Source organism: Nelumbo lutea, chromosome 8 (genome assembly GCF_056320005.1).
Source record: "Nelumbo lutea isolate HS-2025 chromosome 8, American lotus-T2T, whole genome shotgun sequence".
Taxonomy (NCBI): Eukaryota; Viridiplantae; Streptophyta; class Magnoliopsida; order Proteales; family Nelumbonaceae; genus Nelumbo; species Nelumbo lutea.
In genome coordinates, this window is record NC_142691.1 from 202,015 (window position 1) to 216,209 (window position 14,195).

Consider the following 14,195-nt stretch of genomic DNA (forward strand, 5'->3'; position numbering starts at 1 on the left):
TGTGTTATTTATCAAAATTCATGGGTGGGTTTTGATTTGTCTATATATATGTGAGTATTTACAAAAAGAGCCCTTACAAGGCTAAAGAAACTAGGCTTCAATCTCACTTTTATTTATTTACTATTTATGTTAATTTATTTTAACAAAAGAATTTAAAAGAAATAAACAAAGTTTTCTACACATGGCAAATCATGGACTGCTAGAAAATGAGGCTTATGCCTTGGCTGCAACTCATGTTTTGCCTCGCTCTACACCATGCAAGGTTAAGGATTAAGCTCATAGTTAGGACATGATGCTATAACCTCAAGGCAAAAAGGCACTGCTTCACCTTGAGGCATATGCACTCAACTAGAGGCTATAGCCTAACCATGCTGTTAATAAATAGTCATGTTACTGATCAAAAAGGAAGAAACAAAGTAAAGAACGTACCAAATGCAGCAAAGACAATCCTTGCTTGTCACAGTAATTTGCATCCACACCCTGTCAACATAAACAATTTGTCTTATATCGAGCATAGTGCATAATTCAATGGTGAAGCAATAATGGACTTACCTCACTCAATAACCTCTTGACTGCAGCAATGTCACTATTCTTAACAGCTTCTCTTAAACCCTAGGCAGAAAAGACAATCCATTGGAAAATTGGAATATAATCTGTTCTGAACAAACAATTCTGCAACATGCACTAAACCTCCTTTTGTGATAATCCAAGTTATCTTTAGTGTAATATACCTCACCAGTAGCTTCATAATCCATCCGAGGTTTATCCAAGAGACCATTGTTCAGTTGACCAAGAGAGATGAATGAACTGCAAATCCATGTTATGGTTAGCTTTTATAATGAAATTCATAGACTATCCACCAAAAATCTGGCTTTTATGATCATTAGCAAAATAGAAAAGGTCCAAACATATTCAAGAAAAGACTGATAAGAGAAGACATCATCTAAAGTATCTCTGTAAAGGCCAGATACGAGGGAATAACAAACATAACAAACAGAACTACACCAAGGTTCTCCCTAGTACATCTCTCTTGCAAAGTTGTTTGTAAGAAAGTTTTCTGATCTCCAGGTCCTCCTGAACAAGATGTTCACTTCTGATGCCATTTGTCTCTCTCACAAAGCGCTGAGGCTCCACAAACCCTTTTCCCCATCTCCTATGGATTCTTTCATTCAATTCATTCCATATGCTCCAAAGGATTGCTGCTCTAGTGCATTGCCACATCAATTTTCCCCTTTGTTTTTGAAGGAGTTAGCTGAGAAGCAAAGAGATCAAACACATCTAGTTTAGTAGCCCCAGCACAACTAAATAAGAGAAAAATGTCTCCATATATTTGTTACAAGGAACAAGACAAGAATAAATTATTTGCCATTCTCATCCTTGAAGCATAGGATGGACACATGAAGGGTACAAATATCAGTTCTGTATCCTCTGAAACATCGCTCTGTTGTTGATGAAAGTAGGATAGATTGTCAAGAGGGCCAGCATCCCAACTGTCAGTATGCAGATCATATATACCTCTAATTATCTCAAGCGCCAAAGTGAATGGGCAACTACTTCCCAGTAAGGGTAATATATTTGCCTTTCACTCTCCCAAACTTTAGAAAATGGAGTTTGCTTGCATATTAGACAATATGAATCTTGCATCCAAAAATGGGATTTCCTTGAGCATACAGTCATTTATACATCTGCTTAACGTTTTAATGCTTGCCATGTTTTTAGATAGCCTTATTTCTTTTTCTCATAGAATTTATAGTTTTAAAGTCACCTCCAATGACCCATGCTCCAACCTGCAGGTCTCTCATAATAGGACCCAGCAGTCTCCTAGAGCCTGATTTTTAGGACTACCCATGTTCAGATTGGTCTCAAGCAAGCTTAATCTGATCATACATTATTTATTAAGAGATCTAGAGATTTACTCACATCTCTCATTGTTTATGTGGATGATTGGTGCAGTCATGCAGGAGCCGAAGAGTCAAAATTGGAATTTTGTGAAATTTTATGTATTTCTATATTTTTGGACACTGGGGATATTTTTGCCATTTTACAATTTTTCTGTAGGGTCCAATGATAGGGTCTAATTTGTCTATTTATAGTTTGTTTATGTTTAAAATTTCAGAGTCATTGCATATGTAGGATTAGAGTTATTGATTCTTCTTTGAATTGAAATAGGATATGGCAACTTAGTTTGAGCCCTAGTAGGATTATTGAGTCTAACAGTTTAATTCCTAGGACTATTATGAGTCTAACATACTCCTAGGATTATTATGAGCTTGGAGTCTATAAATATGTATGGATATTTTACACAAAGACAGATGAAGTTTATTGAGTTTTCTTCAGCTTATGCTAATTATGGTGAGCAATTCCCATACCCTAGAGTGATTCTAGGCACCCCGTAAGTGATTCTGGGTATTTTTTCTCTTCTTCCTATTCCTATTTTATTTCTTGTTCCTTCAAGAAGCCATTACAGCCATCAACATCCATAAATTTCTGATCAAAGAAGACCATTAAACATTCTTTAAGGACTATAATTGAGCTAGTCCTACATCAGTTTGGTATCAGAGCTAATGGTTTATTCACTATATTCTCACAAAGTGATCGATTCCATAGCCTAAGGTATCTTCTAAACAATCTTACAAATCTAGAATCAATGATGATTGGGTTTTTGAACCATATGAAGGGTCTCTGGTTGACTTATTTGAGAAGATGGTGGAAAAAAATAGATCTAATTATGTTGACTACAGGAGTAAAGTTTTCAAACATGTTAGAAGAGAAATGGGAATACCGGATTTCAAAGGAGATGATGATCCACAAGCATTTTTTAATTGGGTTGCTGAACTAGGAGAATATTTTGGTTGGCATGATATGTTTGACAAACAAAGGATTACATTTGCACAAATGAAGTTGATAGGTCATGCTAAAGTATGGTGGAGAACTCTTGAGCAACAACTAGAAAATAAAGGTAATGATCCTATTAGTAGATGGGCAGAGATGAAGAGGTGTTTGCAAGAGAAGTATATCCCGCTAGACTTCCATGATAATTGTTGAGGATTTAATCAGTTTTGTGCAGAATTAATAGTAATCTTTTATATGTTTATTGTTTAGATAGGAAGTGGGGACCATGAAACTCTTATTGGGCCCTTTGTTGATTGCCTTTTAAGTGTTTTATGCAGTTTTAGATGCTTGCCGCCCTATAAGGGCATATTTGTCATTGTACTCCACTTGCCAGATTATGAGCTCTCTTTTCTCTCTCAAACCTCTTCCTCTTCTTCTTTTCTCTTCTCTTCTTCAAGAAAACATCTTTTCTTTTACAGATTTTTTTAATTCAGCAAGATTTCTACTTGGTATTAGAGTAAGGTTAGGGAGATCCCCTATGCAACCCTAGATCAACCGATTGCATGAGGAGATAAAGGGCTGATTGATCTACTTCAGATTGCCCATTTCTTGGATTTTTTGGTGTATTTCAATCATCAAGACGGTTATTTATGTTTTGGCATCAAAATCAAGAAGAACTGGAGTGCGGGGAAGAATCCTAGGAAAGTTGGACTCTTCATTCTTGATCTGATCTTGGGCGCTTGGACCTTGTTGAACTTTCTAGGGTTTTTAGAGTGGGCAGTTAGGTTCTTGGATATTCTTAAGCTTTTTGGAGTGATCGAGTCACTCTTCTCTCTAGTGGGAGACGGTGGGAGAACAGGGTTTTCTCTCCAAATAGGGTTTTCTCCTTCCAGAAAGGTCAACTGCCATTGTGAGTGAGATCAATATGATCTTAGAGACTTTCTACCTTGTGCATTTCTGGTTTTGAATTGTTTGAAGCCGAGATGGAGGGCTGGAGTACTGAGCAGAATTCTGGTTTTGAATTGGTTATGGAATTATTACCACAATTAAATTGGATGGTATAGATTATTTAGAATGGGCACAATCAACTAAGATGGCCATTGGTGCTCGTGGAAAACTAGGGTACATAACTGGGGAGTAAAAGAAACCTGATACAGATTCCTCCCGGTGGGTACAAGAGAATGACATGGTGATGTTCTGACTATGTAATTCTATGTTACCCCACATTGGCAAAAATTTTCTATGGGCTAATACAACAAAGGAGAATTTGGGATGGAGTGACTAAAACCTATCAGTTAAGGAATCAGGTGATTAGTATAAAATAGGGAGATAAACCTCTTGCCATGTATTTCTCCATGTTGAAAACCCTTTGGCAGGAGATAGATCACTTAGAAACTGTGGTTTGGGAAAGTGTGAATGATGTAGCAACCTATCAGAAGTTGGTAAAGAAGAATAGGGTTTTTGACTTCTTGGCCGAGTTAAACCCTGAATTCGACATTGCTAGGCAACATATCCTTTCTAGAGAGAGTGTGACACTTTCTCAAGCCTATGCCTTTGTTTCTGGAGAGGAGAGTAGGAGGAATATCATGTTGAGACAACCTGGGATTGATCAGTCTGATATGGTTAGTACAATCAGACCCAAGCCAAATGGAGACAAGGGGAGCAGTGAAACTAAGAGGGAGGACAAGAAGGACTTGGTGTGTGATTATTGTAAGAAGACCAGGCATATTAGAGACACTTGCTAGAACAAGAAGGGAAATGCAAATGTGACAATTAGAAGAGACTCTTCGAGATCCCTTACCCATGCTGATTGGGAGACCATTACAGTAGCAGCAGTCAGAACCGAATTGGAAAAGTTTGGACAGCTTATGAGTAAGAAGGATTCAGCCGGTTCTAGTTCTTCAGATGGACAACAGAGTGTAGGAGCCAATCATACCACCTCTTTTGCTCATATGGGTAGCTCATATGCAACTGCAAATTATGCATCCACCTCAGGTAAGGAGGGACCTCCCTAGATTATAGACTCAGGAGCATCTGAGCACATGACTAACATACCTACCATTTTCATTTCTTAGCAATTGTGCTCTAGTAGAGACAAAGTCTCTACAACAGATGGTTCACATGTCCCCATTGCTGGGAAAGGGATAGTTAGAGTGACCAATAATATTACTTTATCTTCTGCTTTACATGTCCCTAAACTTCATACTAACCTTCTTTCTGTTAGTTCTTTGGCAAAAAATTTGAATTGTTCAGTGACCTTCCTCCCTAGTAATTGTGTTTTGCAGGATCTGGAGTCAAAGAGGACCGTTGAGAGTGGTCATGAGGTGAATGGAGTCTACCTTTTGGATGAGATACTGAGACATCAGAGCCACCATGTTAATAGCAATAATAGTAGTGGATCAGAGTTAGTGAGTCAAATTATGCTCTGGCATAATCTGTTAGGTCATTTTTCTTCCAGATCATTAAAGTTTTTGTTTCCAAAGTTGTTTAAGTCTATCCAATTATCTAGTTTGGAGTGTGGAAGTTGTCAGTTGGGAAAGCATTGTAGACATTCTTTTAAATCAAGTAATACAAGTACTTTTGCTTTCGATGTTGTTCACACTGATGTACGGATGATGTACGAAACCATATCATATTCCTTCCATGGATGGCTACCGTTATTTCCTCTTGTTTGTGGATGACTACACATGGTATTCTTGGACATTTGATGAGATCCCGTGATGAGGTACCTAATTTGGTATGACAGTTCCACCAAATGGTTCTCACACAATTTGGAGTGAGAGAATTAAGGTCCTTAGATCAGATAATGCCGGAGAATATTTTGAGAAGAATTTCGCCACATACTTTTTGGAGCATGGTGTAATTCATCAGAGTAGTTGTGCATATACACCACAATAGAATGGAGTAGCAGAGAGGAAAAATAGACACATTGTGGTGGCAAGAAATCTTATGGTGTGTGCTTCAGTTCCTATTCGTTTCTGGGGGGGATGTAGTTCTCATAGCTATGCATTTGATTAATCGTATCCCTTCACGTACTTTGGGGTTTAATGTGCCATTCAGTCTTCTTGTTCCGAATCAGGAGGTGTTTCATATACCTTTGAGGGTTTTTGGGTGTGTTTCTTTTGTTCACATTCTTGACCCTCATCGCAAGAAATTGGATCCTAAGGCCAAGAAATGTGTTTTCCTTGGGTATGTTCAAAACCAAAAGGGGTATTGTTGTTATGATCTGTATCGGGGAGTAGATTTGTCATTATGGATGTTACTTTTTTTGAGTCTGCTTTCTTTTTCTCTGGTGGTTCTCCTCAAGGGGAGAGCTTTGGGGAGGAGAACTCATAGTTTGTTCCTCTTCCTGTGCCTCCTCTGTTAATTTACCATCAACACCTCCATCAGTTCCATTACCTAATCCACTACGAGCAGCCACACAACACTATCAGCGCTACCGCCATAAGAGGGTTGACTCCACACATGCTCAACTAGAAGAACTTGCACCAATCTTTATCAGTCCTTTTGAGGTTCCAGATTCGACAAATACAATTCCAAGTGTTCCCCTTGAGCCTGAGCCTGCTATTTTTCCTGATAATAATGCTTTTGTACCTAACACTATTGTTGCAATTGGTCCCATTGACCTTGATCTTCCCATTGCACTTCGCAAAGAGAAGAGAAAGTTTACTGCCCATTGCATCTCACACCAATTTTCCTATAATGCCTTATCATCCTCCTACTGAGCCTTCCTTTCTTCCTTGGATTATGTGTCTATACTCAGGAATGTTACTGTAGCTCTCTCCAAACCTGAGTGAAAATATCTATGCAAGAAGAGATGGGAGCCTTGGTTAAGAACCAAACTTGGTAGATAGTTGATCTTCCTCCAAATAAGGAGACAATCGGATATAGATGGGTGTTCACTATAAAATACAGGGATGATGGCAATATAGAGAGGTACAAGGCAAGGTTGGTTGCAAAAGGGTATGCACAGACCTATGGTGTTGATTATCTGGAGACCTTTGGACTAGTTGCTAAGATAAGTTCTGTTCGAATACCCTTGATGTTAAAAATGCATTCCTTAATGGTGATTTGCAGGAGGAGGTATATATGGATATCCCAACTGTTTTTTATGAAAATGTTGGTAAAGAAAAGGTTTGTAAGTTGAAAAAATCATTGTATGGTCTGAAACAGTCACCTAGGGCATGGTTTGACAGGTTCAGAGGGGCACTTATCCGTTTTGGGTACACACAGACCTAGTCCGATCACACCCTCTTTGTGAAAAGGAGAGATGCACTTGTGTCAATTCTAATTGTGTATGTGGATGATATAGTAGTTACCAGAAATGATCTGAAGGAGATTGATCAAAGATCTTGGTGAGCTAAAATACTTCTTGGGGATTGAGGTTGCAAGATCCAAGCATGGGATTTTTCATCTCTCAGAGGAGGTATGTACTGAACCTACTACGGGAGACTAGGAAGTTGGGAACCAAACCAACGGATACTCCTATTGACCCAAATCATAGAATTAATGTTGTAGATGGTGATTTGGTTAAGGATGTGGGGAGATATTAGAGAATGGTAGGTCAACTATTATGTTTGTGTATGACACGTCCAGATATCTCCGATGTTGTCAGTGTTGTGAGTCAGTACATGCATGCACATCGAGTTCAGCACTAGGAAGCCATTGAAAAAATACTTGCATACTTGAAGAAGCACCCCGACATAGGTATTCTTTTCTCAGACCATGAAAATTTGGAATTGGAGTCCTATACAGATGCAAGCAGGTTGTTTAGATGACAAGAGATCTACATCAAGGGTATATACCTTTGTGGGTGAAAACTTGATTTCATGGAAGAGTAAAAAACAAGCCATTGTGGCTAGATCAAGTGTAGAAGCTGAATATAGATCCATGGCTCATGGTATCTCAGAACTACTTTGGGTTAGGTCCTATTGAGTGAGATTAGGATAAAAGCAGAGGAACCTATGAAGTTATATTGTGACAACCAAGCTGCAACCAATATTGTCCATAATCCAATTCAACATGACAAGAGAAAACACATTGAAGTTGATAGGCACTTCATAAGAGAAAGGGTAACAACCGAAGAAGCTTGTTTGCCTTATGTCTCTTCATAATTGTAGTTGGCCGATGTCCTCACTAAAGGAGTTGCAAAGAATAAGCTTGAACATGATCTACACAAGTTGGGAATGTGTGACCTTTACTCCCAACTTGAGGGGGAGTGTTGAGGATTTAATCAGAGTTTTGAGCAGATTTAGTAGTAATCTTTTATATGTTTATTGTTTAGATAGGAAATGGGGGCCACAACACTCTTATTGGGCCCTTTGTTGATTGCATTTTAAGTGTTTTATGCAGTTTTAGATGCTTTCCGCCCTATAAGGGCATATTTGTCATTGTACTCACCAGATTATGAGCTCTCTTTTCTCTCTCAAACCTCTTCCTCTTCTTCTTCTTCTTCTCTCTTCTCTTCTTCAAGAAAACATCTTTTCTTTTATAGATTTTTTTTAATTCAGCAAGATTTCTACTATGATCTATATATGGAATTGACTAATTTCAAGCAAGAGAAAAAGTAACATGTTACATCAAAGAACTTGAAGTCAATGGGAAGAAGTTACAAAGTTGAAAAGAAAGTAGATGATTCCTTGCATGTTGATGGCTATCCTAGAGCAGAAGTTGGGGATGAAGCTAAAGAAGAAGAATTTCAAGATATAGAAGTTGTAGATATTAAAAATTAAGAAGGTGCAAGCCAAGAAAAAACATAAATTTCTGGAGTTTCCAACACCCATGATCAGCTTGAGGTTAATGATCAAGAAGAAATAGAGGTGGAGCAAGTTAAAGAAATTCAGGTGCAAGATACAAATATGTTGATTGTAGTAGATCCTAGTAAGGAAGTAAGTGACTTTACCTTACAGTGTTTCAGAAATGCATTTCTTTCTAGATTCTTTTCTAGCTATGTGTATAGCCTCTATTCTATAGTCTAACCATGTAGTTGTGGGAAGTCCTACTCCTTTTGTCATTGGGGCATATCAACTTTTCATCCTCAAGTTCTTCAAAACTCGAGGACGAGTTTTTTTGAACTGGGAGAGAGTGATGCAGGAGTTGAAGAGTTAAAATTGGAATTTTGTGAAAATTTATGTATTTCTGTATTTTTGGAACTGAGGGTATTTTTGCCATTTTACAAATTTCCTATGGGGTCCAATGATAGTGTTTAACTTGTCTATTTATAGTTTGTTTATGTTTCAAAGTCATTGCATAAGTAGGGTTAGAGTTATTAAGTCTTTTTTCAATTGAAATAGGATATGACAGCTTAGTTTGAGTCCCACTAGGATTATTGAGTCTACCAGTTTGATTCCTAGGACTATTATGAGTCTAACAATATGACTCCTAGGATTATTATGAGTTTAGAGTCTATGAATATGTATAGACGTTTTACACAAAGAGCAGTGAAATTTATTGAGTTTTCTTCAGCTTATGCTTATTATGGTGAGTGATTCTGGGAATTTTCTCTCTTCTTTCTATTCCTATTTTCTTTCTTGTTCCTTCAAGAAGCCATTAAATCCATCAACAGCTATAAATTTATGATAAAAAAAGACCATTCAACATTCTCCAAGGACTAGAATTGAGCTGATTCTACATCAATGATACAGTTGTGAAAAGGAATGATACCACTAGTATTGCTCAAGTGAAGCAATTTTTGGGAAAAGAATTTGAGAGTAAAGCCCTAACTGAGACTTTCTAGCAATTGAAATGGTCAGATCTAAACATGGGATATTTATCTTTGAAGCCATCATCATCATCATACATTGCCTTATCCCAACTATATGGGGATATTTATCTTTCAAGTATGTTTTGGAATTGCTTAAGGAGACAAGGAAGCTTGTGGTCAAACCTGTGGTACTCCCTTTGATCCCGACCACAGTTTTTTTTTAAAAGGTGAAGTGTTGTATTGCATTATACTATCAACCAAAAAAAAATGGAAGATTTCAAAGGCTTGTTGAACGGCTATTACATATGTTTATGACTTGTCCAGATATTTATAATGCTGTCAGTGTTATTAGCCAATATGTGCATTCTCCTAGTGATATTCATGTTCCTACAACAAAATGAATTCTTGCCCAAAGGGCAAACTAGACATGGTATTCTTTTCACAAATCATGGTCATATGAATATTGAGAGTTTTAGAAATGCAGACTGGGCCATGTCTATAGATGACAAGAAATCTACATCGGGTTATTATACTCTTGGGGCAGGTAAGACGATGACTTAGAGAAGTAAAAAGCAATCAGTTATGGCTTGTTCTAGTGACGAAGCAGAGTACTGAGCCATGACACCTGGTGTTTCAGAGATATTATGGGTCCCGTCTTTGATAGAGAAGCTTGGGATTTGATTGTGATAGACCTATGATGTTGTACTATGAAAAGCTACCATCAACATAGCCCATAATCTGGTATAACATGAGAGGAAAAAAAAAAACACATTGAAGTTGACAGACATTTTATCAAAGAGCAATGTGACCTCTAGAGAGGTTTGCCTTCCTTACATTGATACTGACAATCAGCAAGTTGATATCTTCACCAAGGACGTGCACAAGACAAAGTTTGATCAATGTATTAGAAAGCTAGGCATAATTAAACATTAGAGACTGGAACTCCTGAAAACAAAATCTGTGTGAACACTAAAAGCACAGAATCCAGCAGCACATCGGTATCTCCCTTACATGAATGTTAAATGACTTAAATTCATGGGGAGATGTTCCCAATGTGAAACTTGATGTCATTCTCTCAGTGTTCACATAGTTTTTGCTTTCAGGAAATCTTCTCTAATCTTTATGCCCAGCTTCAGAGGGAGTGTTAAGAGATCAAAAAATTCTTTTTATTGTTTATTGGGCCTGATTTACGTCCAATATTGAACTGTTTCTATCAGCTAATCATTGGGCCTTTACCTGATTATCAGTGAGCTTGGGCCTTTATATCTTGTTACTTATTGAGTTCTGTCCCAGCCAACTTATTGCAGAACAGTCATTGTAATTACAGTTAGAGAAGTTATTATTAAAGTAAGTGGGATCTCATATTGAGATCCAAAATGGGGAGTGTTTTTCCTCTCTTTCTCTTTCTCTTTCTCCCCTTTTCCTTTTCCTCTACCTTGCTGAACATTTGTTATTGATTTTCTGTGCATTTCTTTCTTATTTTTCTCTGATTATCTACTGCTAAAACATGAAGTGCTTGCTTATGAATTCTTCTTAATTTTCCACTAGTTTGCTTTCTGGAAAATCTGGTTGCATCACAATCTGAGTTAGGCCTTTCCAAGATCTCTGAACGAGTTCATTATAAATTAGTGGGTGAGAGGATTCACTGAAAAGGCTAGTTTTTCTGGTTTCCATTCCAGCTGTCATGATATGGACAATTTGGATGGGAAGAGAATGAGAGAAATATCTCAGTAAGATTAACATCAAAGAGTATAATGGGGCAAGTTCTGTTATGGGTCTTCATAAATAGAGCATATGAACATATTCATGCTCTGTTCAACATTGTTTTGAGGTTTAAGCTAGGCTCTCTCTTTCTGAAATTAACTAATAAATTGGGACTTTTCCAACTTCAAATGTAATGTTGTAGAAATAGTACCTCTAGATGCCAACTCTGAGAAGAACCAGTGTTTTCAAAGCGCAAGGCGCAAAAAAGGCACAGGGGTCAATTTGCGCCTGAGGCGCAAGGTACAAGGCGAGGCGTGCGCCTTTTTAAGCAAGGCGCAAAAAATAAAAAAATGTCAAAACATTCAAAGAATGCTAAAATAAATCAAAAAATTATTAAACATAATATTAATAAAAATATAAACTTAAAATTTAAAACAAATATTTTAAAAAACCTATTATCTAAAATTAAAATACATAAATATAACATGTAAAGCATATTAAAATGATAATTTAAAAATAATGTGATGTAAAACATATTACATTCTTGATTCTACGAGCCGCCTTTGTGCCACACCCCTCGAGGCAAGCCCAAACAGGTCCACGTTAGGTCTTAAATTCTTAGTTCTCACACAAAAAATAATGATTTTATAGTTTTAATTGCTAAGAAGATATTTTATAAGGATGAATGAATGAACAACATTAACAAATAGGGGGTTCTCGAAGCTTCAGTGAGCGAGCAAACAAATTGTCAAAAGGCATCAAATTTTCAAAATTTGACACAAAAAAGCAAGAAAGCGTCAAATTTTCAAAAGGCACACACCTGGGCTGAGGCGCAAGGCGCACCCAGCGCATGCCTAGGCACACCAGGCATGCGCCTTTTAAAAGGGCTGCACCTAGGACCTGGGCGAGGTGCCTACCCTAAAATGTGCCTAGGTGCGCCTGAGGCACGCCTTTTAAATCAGTGAGAAGAACAGGTGCTGTTTCTTAGGTTATTTTTATCTTCCTTTTTTTCCTTATTTTATGGGTCCATCCTGCATCAGTGTGGCACCAGAGAAGCTGATCCTGCAGAACCTGGACTATTCTATCTTCCATTACTTTATCATCTTCAAGAGACAATGGATAGAATGACTTTTCATTCATGAATCACTCAAGTCCAGGGTATCAAGATGCCACCTATTGAGAAAAATCCTTCTTTTACTTTATTTCTATTTTCCTCCCTGCTTTTTCAATTCTTTTCTAAGATGATCCCATTGAAGCAAGGATGTTAATTTATGGTACCCACTTCCAAATCAAGTATATTTAACAGGAGAAAGAAAAGAACTTGCAATGGAAAACAAGAACCAGAAATGAAACAGACCTAGGCCTGCTGCTTGAAACAGTAGATTGTTTTGTAATATTTTCCTTCTTTTTTGGCCTTGGATTGGACTGAGCAGTGGACAAGGAAGCAATATGCATCTGCTGACACAAATAGATAAAACAGTGTGATGGATTCCTTCAAGGGAAAGTCTCAGAACTGTTCTGAAATAACTGTACTACTAATACCTTCAAGGGATCTGGATCCAGGGCTGGAACTGGAGCTTCACAAATGCATAAAGGCATCCCACATTTACACTCTGAGCTATCAACCACAGGTTGCAGACTTACAACAGAGTGAGCCTTTGCATCAGCACCTGTAATATCAACTCTTGAAAACGTATCTGTTGCTGCATCAATAATGTTTGAAGAAGCCTGCGGATCATCTTTCCCAGATCTAAAGGGCACCAAAATAATATCCATGGAAGATAATAACAATGGTCAGAGAGGTGCAGCAGAATCTCAAATATTGACACTAAATGTAGTTATGCATGCACATCCAAACGACCGTATATATACATCTTTCTTGCACATCTTCTGTAACATGTTTTGTTTGTCTTGGGGAGGCAATGAGCATCTCTATGTAGATGAAATTTCAATGGAATTAAACAAATTACAAATTAAACATAAGATAACCTAAATAGGAAGCAAACTAATCAGGTATTGCTACGTTATACTACCTTATCATAAAGCTTTTTTTGGAGAAGGATTTTGTTCAATTGATCAAGGAATTCTGTGACACAAATGAGCTGGACAAAAGGCTGAATGCCACCTTTATCTCTTTGATTCAAAAGAAGGATGTGGATGTGAATATTAAAGATTTCAGACCAATCAGCTTACTAAGCAGCCCTTATAAGCTTCTGGCTAAGGTGCTTTCACGGAAACTGAAATAAGTTATGCACATGAAGTGGTGGGTGAAACTCACATGGCCTTAGTAGAAGGGAGGCAAATTGTAGATGGAGTGCTGGTGGCTAGTGAATGAATTGACTCTAGGCTGAGAAGCGGGAGGCCAGGTCTGGTTTCTAAGATTGACATCGAGAAGGCGTATGACCATGTGGAATGGAGTTTCCTGGAGGAGGTGCAGCCCTTGATGGGATTTGGGGAGAAGTGGAGGAGCTGGGTGTATGCTTGTATATCTTCAGTGTCCTTTTCTATGCTTCTTAATGAAGTTTCTTCAAATTTGTTTCAGGCATCTAGAGACTTGCAGCAGGGAGATCCAATCTCCCCTTTTCTTTTTGTCTTGGTTATGGAAGTGCTTAACTTACTTGTGGTGAAGGGTGTTCAACTGGGATAGATTGAAGGATTTATTGTAGGTTTGGAAGGGCCCTACATCTCCCATTTGCAGTATGCAGATGACACTTTTTTTAGATGCCTCAGTGAACCAGGTCCTGAGTTTAAGAGCCATTCTGGCAAGGGAGATCCAATCTCCCCTTTTCTTTTTGTCTTGGTTATGGAGGTGCTTAACTTACTTGTGGTGAAGGGTGTTCAACTGGGATAGATTGAAGGATTTATTGTAGGTTTGGAAGGGCCCTACATCTCCCATTTGCAGTATGCAGATGACACTTTTTTTAGATGCCTCAGTGAACCAGGTCCTGAGTTTAAG

General features: G+C 37.9%; 1 protein-coding gene across 2 annotated transcripts in view; it reads right to left on the reverse strand.

The window, feature by feature from the left end:
• Positions 1–14,195, reverse strand: part of LOC148842058 (Ankyrin repeat family protein) — a 57,351-nt gene that overhangs the window by 25,409 nt on the left and 17,747 nt on the right. For both annotated transcript variants that reach the window (XM_088957482.1, XM_088957483.1), the window contains 5 exons: positions 12,782–12,989; positions 12,597–12,694; positions 732–807; positions 553–612; positions 430–480 (listed from right to left, as the gene is read on the reverse strand). In XM_088957482.1, coding sequence (XP_088813608.1) covers positions 430–480; positions 553–612; positions 732–807; positions 12,597–12,694; positions 12,782–12,989 — 493 coding nt within the window. The remainder of the gene's footprint in view (positions 1–429; positions 481–552; positions 613–731; positions 808–12,596; positions 12,695–12,781; positions 12,990–14,195) is intronic.